Below are 21,952 nucleotides of genomic sequence, written 5' to 3'. Positions count from 1 at the left end.
CTTGTTACATCGGACTTCAACGCGACGTCGAAACCAAGCCCATACGAACAACAGAAGGCCTCGATGGGTAATGGCGGAAACTTGCGCATCAATCGAAAAGCCACCACAGCAACCATATCTTCTCTCCAGTCAAACAAATACATCTCGGTCTTGGCACCTGCCCCTACAGTGGTGTATCATTGCTGCCAACTTAATTTACGTATCTAATCGTGAGCTTGCAATGCGCTGCCCATTCCCACGATCACTTGTCCCATCTGGACAGGCAGATCGTCCCAACTCATTCAAACTCATCGTATGTCCAAAGATATTGCTCGGCAACAGCCCAGTTATTCTTCCCTTTCCTGGCACCTGGGGCCAACATCTCCCGGGAGCCAATCCTTTGGATCACTGACTCGGGGTATCGATGGTTGCTCTCAAGAGGTACGTCCCCGTTATAGAAGAGGTCGTGGCGGCCCATGCCCCGAAAGTTGGTCGCACATGCCGGGTCTGGACACCACATGATGCCACGGGTGAGCTTATCTTTCTTGTTGATGTAAGATTTCGGGTCCAATGCATCAAGCCACCCTGGGGAGCAGGGGCTGTGGCCGCCGATGATGGTCGTGGAAACCAGCGAAATCTCCTGCACCGACTGATTTGCCGCGTCAAGGGTGAGGACCGAAAAATGTGCTGTGCAGCAACTTGGTACATTACAAGCTGCCGCCACTGAAAGGTCCCGGCGTTCGACATCCTGTGAGATATGTATGAAGTCCTGGGATTTCCTCTGTAGAGACTGCCCAGGTCCGCTTTGAGGTTGTAGCCTGTCTGGTAACAGCTTCGTAAAATACGACTCTCGGTCGGCCATGTGCGGACATACGAATATAGCATTGCGCCGGACTTGGCTAGCTACAGCGCTGGCAATGGCATCTCGTTGACTCGAAACATCCTTGCCATCAGCACTGCCGAACGAAGCACTCCCTACGTGTACATCGAAACGTATATGTATGTCTCTGTACCCGCGTTTCACCAGGACGTTAGGCGGCATGAGTTGACTATAACTACGATTCGTTCTGATAGCCGTTTGGTCGCTCTTGTGATCCTCATACTCACATGAAATCTTCCTGGGTATCGATGAGGCATACAGGCCTAAATCATCCCAGAAAACCTCGTGGTGCTGGCACAGTCGAACGTGGCCCTGAAGCCCGATGCACGCGCGCATTTTGGGCGCCTTCTCTCGTTCCACCAAGGAATATAGGAAGGCCGGGTGCCAACATCTGCATCCACCACACCAGAGCATTCTGTAGGCATTTCTGAGCGTGCTTTCGTAGCGAGTCTGATCTTCTTGAAGACTCCGACAGTCGTTGCATCTCATGTCCCGTCGAAGGGCCTTGCGCAGCTGCTTCGCCGCATAGAGGTCTAGACGGTAAGGGTCCCACGCGCCTCCATATTCCTCATGTTCCTCATACTTCTCGTCCAGAGTGGAGTCCAAACTTAGGCGCATGAACTGCTGGCAGGTCCGCTTGAGGACTTCGACGTCCACGACTCCGAGGCTTTGCATAATACGGAGAAGTATCTCATCTGGGAGTCGGCAGAGGTGATTCTCTCGTGCCTCTGATCGGCCGCGAGACATGATGGCAAGGTGTATGCGCGAACTGGGCGACAACAAGGTTTATGCGATGGGGCAACTGGCCGGTTCTCGGACGGCTGCGGTCTAATGAGGGCAGAAAAGTCACAAGACGAATCGCAATTGACAAACAATTCAGAGCATATCTTATAATAAGAAAAATTGCAATCTCCTTAGGAAACGCCAAGTACCCTTACCCAGGTCTGCCCTTGAGGGCACAGAGTGAGAACCTCAGGAAGCAACAGGCGCATCGTTAACCCCGGTTCGAGCATCTGAGATCCCAAGGCAATGATTTCTTAGAGCAGCATTGAGACATTTTCCATTGTTGATTTATGAGACTCTGAATTGGGCAGGTAGTCCAACTCATTATTCATCCCGGCTGTCTCGGCGCAGAGCTCAGTGAATAGCATACAGATTAGATCCGAATATATCATGTGTAGAAGAGGACTGAGAGCAATACAAGTCAACTGAGAAGCAACGTCTACGGAACCAACGAATTACCAACAAATGAGCCAAATGAGCCGCCTTTCGGGGTTCGGGGGTCAGAATGTGTCAATCATCTTCGCGCGAATCCTGATATCTCCGCAATCCGTTCATTTTCAGCTGGACACCAGGTCAGGTTCTAAGATTTGATAATTCCAGAAATACGACAGCTACCGGAACTTTGGTGTCTCAATTCAGGACAAAATGAATGCGTTTGGGAGGATCTAGGCTGCCCTGGCAAGACACCCTTTCCTGGTGATCACTCACAGAGAAGAAGTTGTTAGGTGTGTCTTAATTTAGTTGCTAGTATCGCTCAAACTTTTGAACACTCCTAGAAGCCATGCTTTGGAAGGTAGTCAAATATGGCACTTGCAAGACACGTCTACAGCTTCAGGTTATTGACTGTTACAACCTGGGTGTTTCAAACCAATAGGACAACATTGCAATATATGGTGGGTCAATTCGCTAAGACTAATAGAGGCTCAAAGAAATGACACGCAGCTGTAAAGTACCCATGAAAGAACCGCAAGTGAAACCATAATCCTTGACCATTCCATGTCACGCCCATTGCTTCCATCGGGCGACGTAAACCATAGCGCTGTGGCCATCTATCAGTCGCGCTCGCGCTTCAGGTCCTCTTGCTTGAGAACCTTGAAGTCGACGTCCTCTTGCTTGGTAGTCTCATGGTTGAGATTATCCTGATCCAGATGCTCTTGCTTAATGACCTCTTGCTTAATGACCTCTTGCTCAATGACCTCTTGCTTTATGCCCTGGTGGACGGTGTTCTCCTGCTTGATGTTCTCTTGCTTGATATTCACACGTGCACCTGCCTCACATGCCTTGCCAACATCAGGATTAGCTGCCTGCAGTTTAGCAGCCTTCTCGAGTCTGAGTGCCTTGCGGGTCTCCCACTCGGCGACTGCCTTGTTGTAGGCCTCATCCTGACGGCGCGCCTTATCTCTCAAACGGGTCTCGAGTCGCTGCATTGCTGGTGAAGGAGCGTCACACTGCTATTGATCAGTACTACATGGGGTAAAAAATGGTGAGTGTCGGGACTTACAAGACCGGCGGCGATTGCTCGACTAAGCGCTTCCTTCTTGTTGCCGCCTCGCGTAGTCTTGACACCGTAGAGCATCAGCTGGCCCTGGAACCAGCGGGGAATTTTGGGTACATCCTTGAAATCGTTGTGATAGGCCTCTTGAAGCTGATCGGCAGGCATTCGTACAATGGAGTTTCCGCCGTACTTAAGACTTCCAACACCGGCACTGTTGAAGGTGTACCAGAAAGGCTTTCGCTCGGCGCAGAGGCCGTAGGGCCAGCGGAGAGGGTAAGGATCTGCGTCAGCCATGTTTGCGTGGAGTAATGACTTTGGGGGTGATATGAGTGTATGGTCGTGTGAGAGTGCTGATCAGTGGGTTTATTCTTGAAGATGAAAGATTGCCCTTTGGAAAAAGCCGCGGCCGGACGGAAGTTTACGGTTAGACAATATAAATGATCGTAAGGGAGTTGCGATCGGATAACGGTTACCTTTTGGGGGAGTATTCGGTCGGGAGAAGGCTGTGACTGAATGGAAGTTGGAGACGAGGGTTCTGTGTATGTACAAGTTGAGGTTGGGTTATATCAGGCTAGAGCAATAAGAGAATGTAGCTCTTCGGGATAGCACGGAACACATTTCCAATAGGAAAGCACCAAAAACAGCTCTTCTATTATACGTCCAAGAAGTTACGAAGCACATGAGACCCAGATCTATGAATGTTCTGGTCCTTGATCGTACAGAATTCGAGGCGGAGGAGATATTTGTGTGATATCTGTAAAGCTTACTCATTTCCAACAACTGACACTTGTATCATCTCTTGTGATGAAATCAGCGACGTGACTTGAGAGGCAGAAAAGCAAAGTCCTGACCCTTAACAGAATCAGTTGTTCGACATGACCTATACTTTCCAATTCGAGATTCAGGTAGGATCGTACCTGCAAGAGCACTCACTCAATTATGGGCCTCGGAAACTCGTGGACCAGGCAATGCGTAGAGATTGTCTATCTGAATAAGATCTAACCGCACATTACACAATAGCATCTGTCTCATAATACGGGCTATTAGGATCGTACGGAAACTTCCTGACGACCACATCTCCATGATAGTTCCAAGCATTGAATTCAGCGGGCGTGAAATTGAGCTCGCAGGTATCATCCTTCTGGCCAAAAGTCGCGACATCCGTCGCAGTTCCGTTCGAGTAGTTGATTCGTATCGCATTTACTGTATTGCGGCTCTGGTCCATGTCGAAGTAGTTGGAAGGCATGAATTGAACGCCTGCATGGGCTGTTGTGAAGACTGTGTTGGGAAGGTCGCCTGTATGCGGTACGTGGTGCATGCCCAGGTTCAGCCAAACGACCAAATCCTCCTGGTCCAGACTTTCTCCGTTGAAGAACTCGGCAAAGTTGATTGGAGGATCATGAACATCCTGTGAGTTGTAAGGGTGAGCGGCGCGAGGCTCATAGTCGTGCTGGCGAGTAACTTGGACGTCGTACTCGGCCCAGCGAGCTGCATTCACAAGATTGCTTGAGTCTTCTACAGTCAAGTGCATGGCGCCAGACATTGGGAGAACGCGGTATGCCCGGTACTCGCCCCACTTGTTTGTCTCATCTTTGTTAAGAACGAGAAGCTGCTGGGCGTTGTTGGGGGCCCAGTTGAAGCGACCTTGATCCTCGTTTCAAACCAGCTGCGCTCCAATTGCATGGTGTTCCGGACCTTGCCGTTGGACCATGGGAAGCTGCGGGAGACAGGGATGTTCTTCATCAGCTGGATGGAGTTGGCAGTCCCCAAGATATCGAAGTCTGCCTTGAAGTTAAGCACATGGTCGTGCATCGAGCCACTCAGCGCCTCCTGGATCTTGAAGCCAAAGTCCGAGCCGGTGGTGTAGTACGCAGACTGAATATATCCAGACGCTCTGACCTCAGCAGAGATAGTACCATCCAGCATGAAGCTGTATGAGAACATGTAATCGTAGTTCCCCACGGTAGACACAGACCGTACAGTGAAGTAGGTATTCTTGGTGGCGGAGACATACGCGCTGGTGCTGTGGCGTTGGATAGGATAGTCCGTGGTGAACTCGAAAAGACAGATGCTGTTGAGGTGAGTGTGGGTCGTCTCATCAACATAGAAAGTTGAGTTCAGGTAAGTCGCATACTCGGGGCAGTCGTAGCCTGCGACCAATTCGAACGCGAAGGGACCAAAACCGTAGAATGAGTCGAGGTACGAGACACCGGACTGGACGGGGTCGCCACCTGCATAGTGGGCCAAAGCTTCTTGAAGGCCGAATTCGTATAAGAGACGCTCACCCTTGTATTTTATGTCATACAGCGTCATGCCAACATCGCGGGAGAAGCCGATGTAGAAGCTGAAGTCCATCCACTCCACATATTTGCGCTCGTAGTCAACTCCAAAACGGGAGCCCGACGGGGCAATGGTGGTAGGAGGGTACTGAGTGTCGTATGGTAACGAAACATCCTGGGGATCAGTTCTAGCCCAAGAGCCCTCTACATTGGCCTTGAGCTTCTCGATGGATCCACTCCAGTAGGCAGCCCTGAATTCCTCGGTTGTCTCATAGAAAACGTTGTTGTACAGCCATCCCTCGACTTTCCATTGGCTAGGGTCTCGGCCTGTCACGTCACTCTTGAAGTATAAGCCGAGCGGTAGCAGAGTCTCCGCATCGAACTCGTCTTCAGGTAAGTTCCAGAACATGTCCCAACGCACAATCCGTCCGTCATCTTGCCAAAGGGGGTCGATGCCCCAGATGTCAAGTGTGTCGTTGTCGAGACCCATGGCTGTGCCACCCCACAGATCCAGAGTGATATCTGCGACTTCAGCGCCAATTTTGTATATCCATTCTGATGATAAAGTCTCGGAATCCGCATCTAGGTTGCGAACCTTTCCTGATGTCTTGCGTGTTAGAGGGTAGTCAAGAGGTTGATAGCTTGCAGTGGAATCAGCCAAAGGTAAAGGCCCGACCATGAGGTCCTGGTAGTAGGGATCTTCAGTTGCACGATTGTCAAGCCTTACTTGCGCATATCTAGCGGGAGCAGCAGCTCCGCCATCGATATGTGAGACAACATCAGTCTTGTTGGGGATCTGTAGCTCAACCAAAAGGCTAGACAATATGTCAGCGTTGGTCTTGAGTGTTCAAAAGCAGACAAGAAGACTCTTACATAGTATTATCCCATTCACCAGCGTCTTCAGTTGCTGTCAAGTTTAACTCTGGCTGAGCGAACAACCATGCCACGATCGAAACCGCCTCAGCATCCGTCAGTCCAGCCCAAATGTTCTCATGAGGAGCAATTATTGACACAGCTTCAGATGTACTACAAGTAGAGCTTGCAGTCGTGTTGTATGAGCGCCCGTCCAGAGCACCTCTCAAAGCTGTCCTTGCAATCTTCTTTCCCCGGTTGTGGGACCATTGCACTCGGGCTGGAACCTTGGGCTCAGGACTCGGCCGGGCATATACAAGCTCAAGAAAGGAGATCAAGGCTACTATAGCAGTGGCGGCGGCGCCAGGACTTAGAAAGCCAACAGTTTTCATTTTGATAGACTGCCGTGACGTGACCCTCACAAGATAAGTAGGGAGCAGACAAATAGTGTGAAAGCAATAGAGGGTTCAGACAATCGCTTCCGCATCGCCGCGTCTACTAGCATTTATATACCGAGAAACACACCCACCTTAAATGAGATATATATACATGTGTGTTTTGTTGAAAGGCGCTACTCAACTTCAAAGATATCGGCACCCCCGTCAGCGTCGCCGGGGTATTGATACGCCTGCCCACTTCTCGAGCTCAAGTAGGGCCCATCGAAGCATACATTTCCCTGCGGTCCATTTTAAAAACTCCTATCGTGCCCCATGTGGTATTTGATGGCCTGTACTAGGTAGCGAACTAGCTCGGCCAGTTACCGAGCACTCCATGGCCTTTACCCTGGTAATATAACATAGCAGTCAATAGATATCAGCTTCTGAAATCGCTGTCGAAGATCCTCTATGGACCACCTTGGAAAACGAAACCTACTGACTTTCAACGACTGCGAATTCGCATACATCCGATCATAGACATGCAAGCAAGGTTGACATCACCCCACAGTATCCCCGGAGCTGCAGGATATCGGTTCGTTATGCGATCAATGCCCTGGATAGGCAAGCCCAGCCGACGTATAAGCTCGCTTTTCCAGTTTTACGATATGATCCAAAACACAATCAGCAGACGGCGGCGGCGTCGTAAGCGATGCTGCTCCGAATCTGAAGTATCGGACCTTGGCCCCACAGATAAGGCCATGACCCTGGGGACGGTGAGGGGTTGCTCAGACCATACTTCCGGGTACATATCGTAGATCGATGGTGCTTGAATGAGAAAAAGGAAAGGAAATGGTTTGGAGAAGCAAGTAGATGCTAATGCAAGCCTCTCGGTGCAAGTGCATGTGAGCTCTGGAGTGGGCACGGTCATGTTTCTTTCCCCATTGCACTAACTCAGATTGCTGTAGTTGGCCGAAGCTATCTTGATTATACTCCACCTGTGCCCACATGTACTAGTCTGACAACTTGAACTCTGATAAGGGCTTCGAAAGGCTTCTCGCGCTGCGTCAATTCTAACATCACCGCGGCATCGGAACGTAGAGGTGAGGAGAAATAGAAAGTTGCATGTCCATGACCGAGAGGCTTATCCATTATGAATGTCTATTATTCAGATTCCCGATATACAAGGAGATAACGAAGAAATGTTGCATTTGCATTGTGTTCGTCTACGAACAAGCAATTGTAGCTTCAAGTGTCAGCATACATCGTGGACTCAAGTTGCTCATACAATATCCCTGCCCACGCGGCAAACCAGAAGCAAGCCTGGTGTCCAGAATGCGGTGTTGAATGAGTTTACCTCGCTTCGATACTGGTCAAAGGAGACTCGCGATGGGGGAATTTGGAGCATAACCCTCTGATAGGCACAAGCATTGCTAATAAGCCAAATGATGTTGAGTGGCGCTTGGTGTAATACTGTCAATTTGTTACGCAACTATACAACCGGGCACCTGACTTTAGTCAGCAGAGGCCCGTCTGAAATTGGCACCTTGGCTCTCCACGCTAGTCAATTGGTTACGGCAATCTCTAAGTTACATAGGATCGGGCCACACGTTCATTGAGCAGATCACTAAACGTCGATACTTGCATTCGTGCATCGCCAGTGAACCGCAGCCTTGTTATCTTACTGTGAAACCTGACTTATCTCCGCTGGAACCAGAGAATATCTCTGGGACCGCACGTTAGACCCGAATGTTGTCGAACTGAGCTTATAAGGGTTTGGCAGAGAGATAAAACAATCGTAACTGCCATCAAGGAATATATACTCGGTAGGGAGACGGTGCGGTGACGAAGGAGTATCCAATGTACATTTCACAGAAATATTCCAACGTGGCACATCTATATTCGAAATTAATGTTGTTGACAATCAGATCGACCCCTTTCAGAAGCACCATAACACTAGGAAGCGCACAGACGATGCCGACAAGGCTGTCGCACCTTGATCGCAGCGCAGTATTGGTAGGCCCGAGCAGTAAGGAGACCCCATACCAAATACACGATATCACCCGGCCTCACCCGACTGATACACTAATGTTCTCATATCTTGGGCTACTCCGTTCGGCAATAACTGCACCATTGCGCTTTGCAGTTGTAGCACGAAGGGGTGCCATCCGAGTTTTGGATCCTGCATTGACACTGGCATCTTATGAGAAATGTACTGCTGTGTGGTAAACATAGGATAAGCCACTCACACAGAACCAAAAGAGTATTTTCAACCTTTTCTTTGTTTCTCTGTCCTTTGCTGGTCCATCTGAGGACGATTGCCCGTGGTCAGACGATGTCTCCGGCATGACGGCACTTCCGAGTAGTTGTAGGTATATTCAATCAAATGCAGCAATGCCTGGTCTCTATCTATGATACGAGGTATGATAACTGGAGTGAAGTATGGGGTAGTTTAGTATGTCAAAGAGATAAGTGAAAGGCTGGTATGTTTGCCCAGCGACGTGAAGGGCTGTCCAAAGGAGTGGCGCCTGCCAAACTCGCAGCCGGATGGAGGCCATTCCGCCTCGACCAATGTGACTCAGCAGCGCACCAATGATATGCTGTTGACCCCTCAGGACTGCATGAGGCTTGGTGGTTCACGCTCGGTTGCGCAATGTGTTCTCGTCCCATTGATCATTGAGCGGGGCAAGCCGAGCCTTGCTGCGCTACCATGACAAAGTGATGCTTTGGTGGTGGCGGCGTTGGCACCTGATACAATACCCGCAACGACGTCGTTCCGTAGACAACGCCCTGCATACAGTCGGCCTTGTGCGACTCTTTGTTCGCGACACATTATCTGTCTGAGGGACCATGCACCTGGATAATGCCAGAGTATGAGCCCAACAGAATCCTTTGGGCAAGTTGAAGGCAGAAATGTCCTGGCTGGCACACATGTCTCGGGGGGCTCCTTCAACGTGACATTCAACAGACCTCGAGGCAACTACACCCACAATCGACATTGAGAATACAGTCCGGTTGACCTGTAGCAGATTTGCCTCCTTTGCAACCACCAACGACCTGCAGCTCGATCCATTTCCCACGCAACGGTGACTTTGTTCGACGTGAAGTGATCTGTCAACAGATCGAGAAATTACTACCATCACAGACAGAATACCAGAGTGCAGCACTGTGGGGGCTAGGTGGTTCCGGGTACCGTCTCCTTGGATTCCTGTAGCACAATGGACCATCAAGGAGCTGACACATGTTATTAGGAAAACGCAAATCGCGCTCGACTATGCGTATAGACGATACAGAGACCGCGATTGCTCCGTGTTCTGGGTCCATGCCGACACCGAGACATCCTTCTCCCAAGATTTCAAATCAATCGCAAAGAAACTAGGCTTGACAGGCACACTTGAAGGGGAAGAGCTTTGGGAAAGTGTGCGAAACAAAATCGAGTCACTACCACAATGGGTGCTGGTGCTAGACAATGCAGATGACTTGACCCTGTTTGGAGTAGGACAGCAGCAGACGATAGAGACAGGCGGCCTGATCAACCTTTCTACGTATATACCCCGAGGGTTATCCGGGACGGTACTGTGGACAAGTCGTGATCAGAGAATTGCAGGCCACCTCATCGAATCACGACGGGGAATCGAGGTACCTCGAATGACGGATGCAGAGGCCAAGAGGCTGTTTCAAAATCTAGTTGCACATGAAATGACTGATCGAGAAACTGATGGCTCGGAGAATAACGCCGTTTTTAAAACAATGCGACAAGGGCCGGATGACTTGACAAAGCTGCTCACCGAACTCGAATGGCTTCCTCTAGCTATTTCTCAAGCTGCTACGTACATTGGCACAACGAAACTTTCAACTGCAGAGTACTTGGAAAAGCTTCGAGGGAAGAAACGGAGACGTGGAGTGCTGCAGCGACCGCAACACGATCGCTACAGAAGATCACAAGCATCGAACAGTGTGTTGGACACATGGAGCATCTCAATAGGTTACATTCGGCAACATAGTGAGATGGCTTACAGGATTTTAACAGCTCTGGCCTATATCGACAACCAGAATATATCGCATGAGATTATCGTCCAAGCGGCTCAAGTTGACAGGCAATACAAGAGCGCGGATCAGAACAGCGGAGATCTCAATCCAGTCACTGTGTCTCATGGAAGTGGACGTGATGATACTGGCGAAAGCGACAGCGATGATGGAGAAGAGGAAGTAATAGCGGCTAGGACATGGCTGGTAAGTTTCTCGTTCCTGACTTTCCGTAACTGGGGAAGAGCCAGTCAAGGTCGCGCGGGCTGTATTTACGATATGCACAAACTCGTGCATGAAGCCATCGCAAACCATGTTCATTTTCATCATGATAAGAGATCGAATGAGGCTCGGTCGGCGAAGACCGCTTTCGAAATTATAGACGATCTGTTCCCCAAAGTAGTGGAGCGCTCAACCTGGTCGCTTTGCGAGAGATATCTCAGGCACGCCCAAAGAACTGAGGAATGGGCACGAGTGCATAATGGAGAAGAACCCGTGTCTTCCCTTTTGTGAAGGGTCTCCGACTACTTATCTGCCAGGGGGAGATGGAAAGAGAGAGAGCTCGTGGACTTGAAGATCGTCAATCTTCGTGAACGCGTGTTTGGCAGCAAGCACATCAGTACTCTGAGCAGTCATGCGAGGCTAGCGGTGACATACCACGAACAAGGAAGGTACAGCGAAGCAGAATCAATTAAGACAGAGGTATTACAATTGCGACGGGGTGTACTAGGAGAGAACCACAAAGACACGATCTGGAGCTTGGCGGAACTTGCGGCAACGTACCATCGGCAACAAAAGTATGACAAGGCCGAGAAAATCAAAACAAAAGTACTGCAGCTACGGCAGCAGATATTAGGAAAGAAGCACGAAGATACGATACGGAGCATGGCGTCACTGGCGTCTATATACCACGCACAGAAAAGGTACAGCGAAGCGAAGAAGATCTATGATGAGGTATTACAATTGCAAAGAGATGTATTAGGACCGAAGCATCCTAATACTATCGAGAGCATGGCATCTCTCGCATCAACTTACTACGCCTTGGGTATGTTTGAAGAAGATGAAGAGATCTCCTTCCAAGTTTTACGACTACGAAAGGAAGTGCTTGGAGATAAACACCCAGACACTATCCAAAGCATGGAATCACTTGCCACCACCTATTATAAGAGGAAGAGGTACGAAGAGGCGAGAGAACTGGATATTCAAGTACTGCACCTACGTGGAGAACTTCTTGGGAAGAATCATCCGGCAACTATACAGAGTGAGAAGTCATTAGCGGAAAGCTATAAATTTATGGTAATAGGAGAGCAGAGGATCTTGGAAGCAGTATCCTGCCCCTGCAGTGAATGCGAGGGAGGAGCGGTAGCAGAGCAGTAGTATATTCTCAAATACTTTTCGTGCATAACCCTTGAGATATGCTATGTTACTATGAGTAGACCTGTGCTTGGGTAGTCTTTTACAGGCGAGAACGAGTCAGTCAAATATGCATGTTGATGAGAGGACGAATAGTCCATATCAACGACCCGCAGGTATGAGACACTTTCCTCCTTCAAGGTCGATCTGTGATGAGTGAAGAATCATGTGATTCCAGTTCACAGTGAATTCGTATGAGATGTCTAGTGATATAAATCTCGGAGACTGCGGGTTGGCGGTACTCACGGATTTAGGAATCTGTTTAGATTCTGTAGCTCCGACTTTTCGGACTTCTCACAGCAAGCGGATTGAGCTTGGACTGCAAGATACCAAACGACGAGGGCTTAGCGTCAACAGATTTGGGCTTATTCACCGGGGTATACCATGATTACGAAACATCGCAGACACTGTGGGTTCAGGGATGCCCAAGAAACTATTTAAGTCCCATTAATAGAAACGAATCAGCCTACAGGAGCATATCTGCATCGGTCTTTGTTCATGCGGCAATGACTAAGCTGATGGCCTCACCAGGATATCATTGCAGAATTCAATGGTTCTGCTACGACCCTGGACCCAGGATCGTGTTGCAGTCCGCTAAGCAGATTTCAAATCCTGGTCCGAAGGGCTCTTTGCTGAGATAGTGTGCATAGTCAAGAAATCCAGACATAATCGGCAAACTGATAATGCTAGCTAAGTTTCCACCACAGTAGAATGGATTAGCAGCTTATTTCAGTCTAGGCGTGAAGAATAACTATTTCTTTCATCACTGTCTCGTTCATGTCGAAAGAAAAGAAGTTGATGATAGCCTGACATGGACAGCAAAGAAGGAAGCCTACAAGTATAATGCTGTCTTCACTGCAGAGCACCACGCTTTAGTTAGCAATCCGTTCTGAGACTTGGTGCTAGAAAAGTGGCGGCACTTGAAAACAACGGGCGTGGTTCCATGAAGAAGCGGTGACACAGCTGTGACATCACATGATATGGCGACTATACATTGAAACGATTGTGACAGGTCAGAAAGCATACTAGGGTGGTCAGCAAGTAGCCCCATACGGTAAGGTAGCACCAGGTCTAATGGCTCTTCGCCGGGCCCACTCGGTCTGGCGTCAAAGCCCTGATTTGTTGGATTCTACCTCCTGGTGTACCCCCAGACTTGTGTAACTCCAGCTTTCGTGTTACAACTGTGACTTGAAGTTGTCGTTGAGTGGAGGGAATTGGCGCCTGATGACTACGCGGGGTAGTATTCCCAAATTCTGTGCTACGTGTTCAACCTACAACAATCAATGATTACGCATGCAGATTTCAGCCCCAGAACGGCGCATAAGATGGTCTCGTTCCACTTCCTTGTCGCACCGAGACAGTGGAAAGAGAGCCCGAGGCCCAGAGCCGAACCCGAAGGCCAAGCCCCCAGCCCAGCGGATTGCAGGGTATACAGCCTCATCATCCTCTGCGCCCAATCAAAAATCCCGTAACTCGTATTTGATCAGCGCGGCAACATGTCAGCCATGCCCTTGACCAAATGGATTCGGTCATTTCGGGAAAAGCTCCTTCGGCCTCTCGCTCAGCCTCTCGTTGATCTAATACCAGCTGGATATATCTTGGACTGTGTGAGAGCCAGACCGCTGTCGGGCTGCTTCAATCTATCATTTTTGCGTCAAATGGTGAATGCCTGAGGGTCGGCAATTAAGGGTAGACATCTGATTGATATGCCCGCGTCATGCAGTGTGGGACTTTCGATTTCTAATTTTCCTATAATCGTTACCAGATTGGCCCGTTCGGGTGTCTTCCGGCCAGGCAGGGTTGCATCCTGAAAGCTGACTGCATGGGTTTTCTGGTTTTAAGCGCGTCTTTGTGTAACCCTTCGTGTAACCTCGGCGCTATGAAAGAAGCTCGGTTACAAACAGTGATAAGGCTGAATTTATCCCAAATTTCCCTGGGTCGGGGCAAAAACTGCGTAAGCCGTGGGGTTACCGCGCCTACTATTGCCTTTGATCATCCCATATGAAGGAAACGTATCCCACTGTGCCCTGACACTGCAGAATCCCGCACAGGTCTGATACCAGGACCTAGGGAACCGTGCCGTAATTGCCCTCGTGATGACTATGTGCAACTGCTTACGTAGACCCAATTAAAGCTGCACGGTGTGCGCCGCTTTAGATCTTGCGCCACGGTCTCTGCCTTGCAAATACTCTCTAGGCATGGTATGGCACTCAGTGTAAGACTTTGGCGGCGATAGTTCACCGACCGCGCAGATTTATTCAGACGATACCATGACTCACCAACCATTCGCAGAGTCACCCACGCCTGCTTTGCTAGCTCTTAATGAAAACCCAGAAGCTCGAAGGGCAACCTCTTCGAGGACCGTCGATCCGAGTACTGCTACATCTGTTCAATTGACTCAACTCCAGTCTGCGGAGATGGATGATCAGAACATGTACACTCCTATGCCCTCGCCGTTGTCCACTGAGATGCGTGATCCTTCTCCCTTGCGCTCCCCGGCGCAGCATCGAGTTGGTTGTAAAAGGGCGAGCGCAGAGGGCACCATCGACGAACAGCTGGAATTATACAGGGAAGAGATAAGAACGATGTATCTGGTGCAGAATATGAGCCTCAAAGAGATCATGGAGCGCTTTGAGGAAAGGGGGTTCAAAGCATCGTAAGGCCCACAGTTGCCCAGTATAGACACACCACGCTGACAGCGCACAGGCAACGAATGTATAAGCGCAAGCTCGAGAAGTGGAAGTTCTTCAAGAATATCCGCAGGAAGGATGTCCACAATATGTTGTACTACCAGAATCAACGGGCGGCAGCGGGAAAGCCAACTATATTCTATGTCAACGGCAAGAAGGTAAGGATCTTTCAACTTTCTCTTACAACGATGTGAGATAGCACTCAAGGAGTATGACCTAACCCAGGGGCAGGTTGACGTTGATAGATTCCTGGGCAAATTAGGAAAAGAATACAACCAAGACTCTGGCCCAATCGTCGCCGATGGTACGCTTCCAACGAACATTACGTGCCATACTCCACCGCCAGAGTCGAACCACCCTGACTCAGCAGACGCTTCACGCTTAGAAGAGATGTTGACTCGGTGGTTGTGCGACTACGACAAGACCCAGTCCAACGAAACGGATAGATTATACCTGCACTTTTACATCACGCGAACCTACTCCCACGGATTACAGCTGTTCTGGAAGGAGGCATGGCGTCAGGGCGGTGACTACCTACAACGAGCATTCAAGCCAATGCACCTCCTCCTCGACAAACGATCATCGGCCACGCTGTTCAGATTGATAGCGATAAATATGTTTCACGGCGACGCGGAGATATGCCACGAGTTCTGGAAGTACCTCGCCAACTATTCAGCTCACCAGCTACCCGAGGGAGACGAACTGCGTCTGATCCTCGCCTTGGCGGCGCACCATCTCTCAGATGCGGGCTTGACAGCCCACATGTCGCTCATGTCACGAGTGGTCGCCGCCGTCGTCGACCGAGACCCGTACGTCTCGGTACCTCAAAGCTCAAAGTTCATCTGGTATTCTCCGCGCAGGCCTCAGGTCCAGCCCATCAGGCCGATACTGCTTGGCCAATGGAATACCGATGCGATCCTTGAAGTCGGGACCACGGACCCGATGCCCGGTGGCCTAGACAGGGTTCATTTCCAGATCATGTTTCTCTGTTACTGGGGAAGAGAAGAAGGATGGGGCAACGACGACATCTTCCGCACCGCACTTCTATTGTTAGACCGTATCGAGCAGGCCCACGGCCCGGGCTTGGAGGTCGCTCGGTGGCAATGTTGGGCCGTCATCGCGTTGTACCATAAGGCGCAATCGAACATGCACACGGGCGAGACCGAAGACCATCACTTCATCACAGCAGTGCAGCTTCTTGGTGACGCGATAGACGCCGAGTATAGCCAACGCGGTGTGACGTCGGATCTGCTGGAGATGTACCAAGTGCTGGAGTCTTGGCACGAAGAGGCCGGCAACGCCGGCGAGCTGCTACGGTGCCGTGAGCGGCGGGAGGCTTACGAGGAGAGATTCCTCCGCGAGACCGAGGGCGGTGCGCAGCGGATCCTGGAGAGCGGCATTACGGACTTGAACGAGCTCAGTCTTAGGCTCGGCAGTGCTTTATAGGAGTGGTAGAGGCCTACAGGTGCATCGAAACGGAGGCACAGGCTCTGAGTGGTACCGGAATGTCTGGATGGAATAATGATTTTCTATAATTCATGATATCAGATAGAATATTTACATCCACGCTCCTCCCGCCACGCAAGGTTTACCAACGATTGGCTCGATGTCTCATAAAATGAGCGGACGAACGAATTGTTTACAGTGTGACCAACTGCTCTTGACGTCCAAAGTAGCTGCTTGTGTACCTGCACACACTGGAATCCGTATACTTTCAAGACTGGGCAAGGTGGAGATAAAAAGGAACGAAGTGGATATCCATAAGTCGTTACATTCAGAAATTAACCATGTCTAGCATGCGAGGCTCGCAGGGGAGGCCTGGAGCCCCTGAATCCCGAACCCCTATTATAATCGTACAGTCCCCGAACGCCATGCGATGCAAAGCCATATCGCTGACCCGTCTATAGTGTCATGAATAAGGGAGTCCCTGAGGCGCACCCGGACTACCTTTCTTCAGGTTTCAACCCCACCATCTCGTACTCGCCGGCACCGTCCCGACCTCTGCCCCTGCCTCTGCCCCGGGAGAAGCCCATCTCCTCGTCTCCCGTAACCTCGCCACCAGCAGCGTGGCCGTTCTCGGCGGCGCCCTGTTCATTTGTCGACCTGCCGGCACCGCCGAACATGATGGGTTGCAGCTCCCGCCACCGGCAGCCCCAGATGCCCAGGGCCACGGTTCCAGCGCATGACACGAGCATGGTCATCCACCACATACCATAGCGCGGGAGGAGGCCGGTGTAGAAGTACACCACAACGAGGTGCACGAAATGCAGGGTTAGTGCGAAGTCGGGGATGAGTTTCGAGCGGGCGATCAGCGCGACAAGAGCCACGACACTGTTGCGCAGCGGGAGTCAGCATAGAGCCCACTGTGATAGCCTTGAGAACCGGGCATAGATAAAAGAAGAACGTACACAGCGCCGGCACAGCACAACCACACGAACCCGACCAGCCATCCCATGGTCGTGTCACCACGCAGCGCACCCCACCCAAAGACCAGGTCGAGATTGAAGCCGGTTCCTGCGACGAGGGACATGAACAGCATGAGGACGAGGGCGGTGGCATAGTAGATGCCCTGCAGGGCGGCGATCTGGCCTGCGATGCGCAGGGGAGGAAGCTCGGCGATGGCGCCGGACCTCGGGGGCTTCCTTCTTCGTGGCATATCGTATGGGGGGAAGCGGTGTCGCTAAAAGTGGTCGTCCAAGTGCGAGGATTCGTAAGGCGGTCGTAAAGGACGAGGCGAACGTTGGACGGGACACAGTAAAGGAAGCAAGTGGGCGTGAAAAGCAAATGTCGTGTTAAGGAGCGGAGTGAAGTGAAGTGAACTGCTGCGAGTCGATGGTGCTATAACGGGCTCATCTCCGTCTTCTGGCCACCATGTCCAGTAGAGATGCTTTTGAGCTGTACTCCTGGTCGTGGCACACGGTCGCCGTGCTCTGCGGACGTCGCTGCAGTCGGTGGTATAGTCGGCTGGGTTATGCGAGCTCTTCGTCGTCAAGGCCGGATGTGTCGTGTGTCTGTCCGTCGCGCTGTTGTGTCCGGGTGTTTAGCCAGGCCTTGAAATCTTTCCGCAACCGACCGGGGCGGCCTGCCTGGTTGCTGGTTGCTGGCCCGCTGGCCGCAAAAAGGGTGACGTGACGCTAATTTGCGGCTGCGCTAGGCTGTTCGTGGCCCACCGCCTGCCCGAAACGGGCCCATCCTACCGCTTAGCGTCCGAAGCTTGCCATGACGATTTTATAGAGCTCTGGTCTGGTACAGGATCCCGACAGGCCGGCCGCAAGAACAGCGACATCGTGAACGAGAGCCGCCAGCACATCATCCCCGCTCCCCGCTCCTCGCCCACACACCCAGAGCCAAGCCCATCGCAGCCGTCACCTTCGCTTCCAGTCAACTACTGCGCTTCACCATGGGTGTCTTCGATTTCTTCCAGTCGCCCGACGCCAAGCGCAAGGAAGAGGTGCGCACCGGTGCCGTCGCCCCCGATCGCTCCGAGCGCAAGAGGTGCTGGGAGGCACGGGATGGCTTCTACAGGTGCCTGGACAAGCACAGCGTCATCGATTCGCTTAAAGGCGAGGGCAAGGCCATCGCCGACAAGCAGTGCGCCAAGGAGAACGCCCAGTTTGAGCAGGACTGTGCTACCGCCTGGGTGCGTTTCCCTCTTGCTCCCACTACCCGGGGAACAAGAAACCGACCACGTCTCTCTGGAGCAGATCTTGCTGACATTGTTCTCTACAGGTCAAATACTTCAAGCAGTTCCGGATTGCCGAGTACCAGAAGAAGAAGGCCTTCGAACGGTTAGAAAAGGAAGGCGCCAACAAGATGGCCATCGAGGGACCCAACGATGCAGCCAAAAGGTGATCGGCTCATGAGCGGATGAATTGGGCGAAATCCGAGAATGGAGACTCGAACACTCCTTGTTGGCTCGGAGTGGCATTGTAGCATAATGTACTGTATTGTAACTACGTTCATATACCGTCTCTCTACGGCGTTCAGGTTTGGGAAAACGACGGGGATGCATTATACCCTACTTCGAGCTTGCACTCCAGGTTCCAATATCTACCTAGGTATTCAAAGTTGCATGACATTGGGGACTGGCCGCCGCCCTTTCCCCTCGCTGATGATCTCCGTCCTGAACCTTTCGAGGCTGGTAGAATTATCCTGTTGATTGCCGCCTGTGCCGTTCTTGCCGCCACTCGCTGTTCAGACGGTGCCAGTCCATCTGTCGTGGTTTGGACCGGCCGCCGTTTTTTTGGCGTATTCTTGGCATTCTAAGCACCTTTACGCTCGGAGTGGCTCTACGGAGTGTGTCGAATACATTTAGTGTTGTTCATGGGCCTGTACACGGTTAGACTTTGGACTATACAATAGTAAAGTCGTCAGAGTCTGCGCACGCGATGCAAATACCGTGTTCAGAAACCTTGATGCCCATCTGACATGTTTCCTGTAAAACTGTCTTGGAAGAACTTCAAGTCGCTCCTCTCAGGCTTGGAGAAGCAGGAAATGTTCGGTTTCAAATCAGCCGAATCCAGGTATTGGAAGATTTGGACAAGGCTCTTGCGGACACGCCCGATGCGCAGTGTGAGGTGGAACGAAAGCTGGCTTCCAAAATCGCTTATGATTTCTACAGTCTCTCTTCTTGCACCACAGGAGATTCTCGGCGAGAAAGTCGCTATCCAGACTGTATGAGTCCGGATCAAGCGCCTGATACCACCCCATTGGGATATGGCCGGGGTCTTGCCCGCGGCAGACGACAGTCACGGTACAGCAGTACCTGGTGATAAAACGTGAACCACTAGGACAGGGATCGATGTCGATAGCCACGCCATCCACGCTGCTCTTGGACATCCCCGTCGCCTGGATAAAGGCATGATGGCAACCAGCGCAGCCTTCCCCCTTCAGTTCCGTCGGCGGTGTCTTTCTGCGGACACAATGCCGCTAGCGCTCCTTCCTTGAATTCACGGCAGGTGGCAAACTTGAGTTGCTCTGCTGGAGTAAGATGCTACCGGTCAGAGAGGGCTTCATGGCCTGCGTGATGAAGACAAGTACACTTATTGGGGTCGAAGCAGATCATCTGCATAAGTCGACCGGGAGACAGCTCCGGGGCAAGGTATCCGGCTACCCCTTGTCGGAATCGGCCAAACACCTGATGCACGATCTCGGGAGTCGCAAGGAAGTTTCTAATGTTCGGGAGAGAAACATGCCCAGTCCACAAGAGGTTGATAACCATATCTGTCTTGCTATTTCCTTCCATGATGATTGTGGGCTGTATCTAGCTAGTGTGCATTTGTGAAGAGTGATGGCCATGGTTCTGAGGAGCGTGGTCCAGGGATTTACATACGCGGACTATGATGGTGTTAACATCGTTCCCTGTGTCCAGGCCGGCGACATTCGAGGCGAGTTGAGCTATATCAGCCCATCGGATCGAAACATGCTCACAAAGACGTACGCATCCTTCATGACCAATGCACATCCGCCAATCTTGCGAGCTGGCTGCTTGCTGGTAGCCGGAAAATAAGGACGGAGGGTGATCATGCTGGCAGATGGAGCAGTGATAAAGGGCCCTTCTTAATCTCTGTTTTAGACATGCGAAGTCGGGATACAATCTGAGGAGCCAAATGATGTCGTCGGCCCACCCTGATCTTTCTCGTCTGGCCTCTTGACAATCCTTGCAACAGCCTTCAGAGTCTCGATCGCGCAGAGCAGTCCACTGATCCAACGACAGGCGCTGATAGCTGGGTTCGGACCAAGGCTTGAACAGGGCCATGTCCCTATCCGTCTCTGTGTCCGTGGTATGCCCATCACCAAAACACGGGGATGAATAGAGACGGAGAAATAAACGAGACGTTCGTCGGAGGCTTTGGTTGCTAGCTGGATCCTCGAGCTCTAGCAGCTTCATGATGCCTAACAGAAGCTCCTCGGGAAGACAGTACAAGGCGCCCTCAGACTGATTTCGGACCGCGCAGCCGATCAAGGAGTCCAAGGCTCCCTCATATTGGGCTGAGCATTGGCGTGAAGTTAACGTGAGGTCAAGATCTTCCTCGGGTCTGCGGCGGTGCCAAAGCCAGGTAGCGAACCGGACTAGGAAGCCTAATCTAGCTACCACACTCATGATTGATAAAGGTACCTGGTTCAGAAACGTTTGACAGGGAGACGGCATGATTCGATGTGGTCGGAATTAAATAGAAGGCTTACGTGCTAGGCTCTATCGTTCGAGATAGTTCTCAATACTGCTCATGCAGCCTCAACCTCTGCATTTTGGTTATACTCTGAACGATTAGGATTCATAGCACAACAGAACCCTGAGCGTAATATTCTGAAATTCGGACTAAATACTCTGTTTCTAGAGCTATACTTTGTTGGTCATTCGTCTTTTGATAGGTTTGCAGCAGATGTCCGCCTCGGAGGTACAGAGCCCTTAAAATAGACTAACAGAATGCAAGTAGTCCCTTTAGTTATACGATGGCGTTTGAATGTTGTTTCCACTGGATAAAGAGTGGGAAGACGAGTGAGGTCAAGTTGTAGACCACTGTAAACGCTGTAGCTCTACCGATAATGCTAGTATTTCTGGCTTGGCAGTTTCCATGTTCAGTACCTAGGTACTTACGGGAGGATCACGTTTTCGTGGCTTCTCTCCCTTGTGGCGATCGTTGCTCACCAAACGTGGCTTCTTTGACAATGATCTTACCATCAGTCTTAGCAAAGAGCAAGATGGTTGGTCCCAGGACTCAATATGATGCGCATGCAGCAAGCGATAGTACCAATTTTCATGGTGATGGAGTGACTCAAAGACAGACAGTAGATAGTGAAAGGGAATAGACCTTGGAAGCCAGAGCAGGACGCTGAGGCTCTGGTTGCTTAGGACCAGGCTGGGTTCAGGCAAGTTTGCTTCCAGTCTCCTACACAATGACCATCACAGAAGCCTTTCCAATGCAGGGGCGACTTTTGCCTTCGTGGCTACCTAGGAGTACCTACTACACGGGCAGTTCATTCCTGATAACGCAATCTCGTACCTGGAAAGTACCGGAAATGGTCACTTTCCCTCCAATGACATCAAGTCTTATACAGCTATATCCGACATCATTTGGATCTATGATGCTATATTAAATTGAAGAGCAACCTAGGCAAACATTTCTTTCAGAAAACCCAGAGCCAGTCTCGATACACTTAGTTGGGTAGATTCTAATGAT

General features: G+C 50.9%; 6 protein-coding genes across 6 annotated transcripts; 2 read left to right on the top strand and 4 right to left on the bottom strand.

Moving 5' to 3' along the window:
• Window positions 1-277: 277 nt before the first annotated feature.
• On the bottom strand, window positions 278-1,606 carry JN550_006546 (uncharacterized protein; the record flags this gene model as incomplete). Its single annotated transcript, XM_049318297.1, has 1 exon — window positions 278-1,606. One exon carries the CDS (start codon window positions 1,604-1,606, stop codon window positions 278-280), a length of 1,329 nt encoding a protein of 442 aa, XP_049171434.1.
• Window positions 1,607-2,694: 1,088 nt separating this feature from the next.
• Window positions 2,695-3,431, bottom strand: JN550_006545 (uncharacterized protein; the record flags this gene model as incomplete). The annotated part of the gene is made up of 2 exons (XM_049318296.1): window positions 2,695-3,090; window positions 3,144-3,431. 2 exons carry the CDS (start codon window positions 3,429-3,431, stop codon window positions 2,695-2,697), a joined length of 684 nt encoding a protein of 227 aa, XP_049171433.1.
• Window positions 3,432-4,146: 715 nt separating this feature from the next.
• Window positions 4,147-6,660, bottom strand: JN550_006544 (uncharacterized protein; the record flags this gene model as incomplete). The annotated part of the gene is made up of 3 exons (XM_049318294.1): window positions 4,147-4,722; window positions 4,782-6,231; window positions 6,290-6,660. 3 exons carry the CDS (start codon window positions 6,658-6,660, stop codon window positions 4,147-4,149), a joined length of 2,397 nt encoding a protein of 798 aa, XP_049171432.1.
• Window positions 6,661-14,351: 7,691 nt separating this feature from the next.
• Window positions 14,352-16,217, top strand: JN550_006543 (uncharacterized protein; the record flags this gene model as incomplete). Its single annotated transcript, XM_049318293.1, has 3 exons — window positions 14,352-14,737; window positions 14,788-14,929; window positions 15,003-16,217. 3 exons carry the CDS (start codon window positions 14,352-14,354, stop codon window positions 16,215-16,217), a joined length of 1,743 nt encoding a protein of 580 aa, XP_049171431.1.
• A 497-nt stretch (window positions 16,218-16,714) lies between these two features.
• Window positions 16,715-17,427, bottom strand: JN550_006542 (uncharacterized protein; the record flags this gene model as incomplete). Its single annotated transcript, XM_049318292.1, has 2 exons — window positions 16,715-17,102; window positions 17,210-17,427. 2 exons carry the CDS (start codon window positions 17,425-17,427, stop codon window positions 16,715-16,717), a joined length of 606 nt encoding a protein of 201 aa, XP_049171430.1.
• A 744-nt stretch (window positions 17,428-18,171) lies between these two features.
• On the top strand, window positions 18,172-18,623 carry JN550_006541 (uncharacterized protein; the record flags this gene model as incomplete). The annotated part of the gene is made up of 2 exons (XM_049318291.1): window positions 18,172-18,411; window positions 18,501-18,623. The coding sequence occupies 2 exons, from the start codon at window positions 18,172-18,174 to the stop codon at window positions 18,621-18,623; spliced, it is 363 nt and encodes a 120-aa protein (XP_049171429.1).
• Window positions 18,624-21,952: the final 3,329 nt, after the last annotated feature.

The sequence above is a fragment of the Neoarthrinium moseri genome (assembly GCF_022829205.1).
Source record: "Neoarthrinium moseri strain CBS 164.80 chromosome Unknown scaffold23_Wmoseri_CBS_16480, whole genome shotgun sequence".
Classification (NCBI taxonomy): Eukaryota; Fungi; Ascomycota; class Sordariomycetes; order Amphisphaeriales; family Apiosporaceae; genus Neoarthrinium; species Neoarthrinium moseri.
Note: the sequence above shows the minus strand (reverse complement) of the source record. Positions and strands in the feature narration are given on the sequence as shown.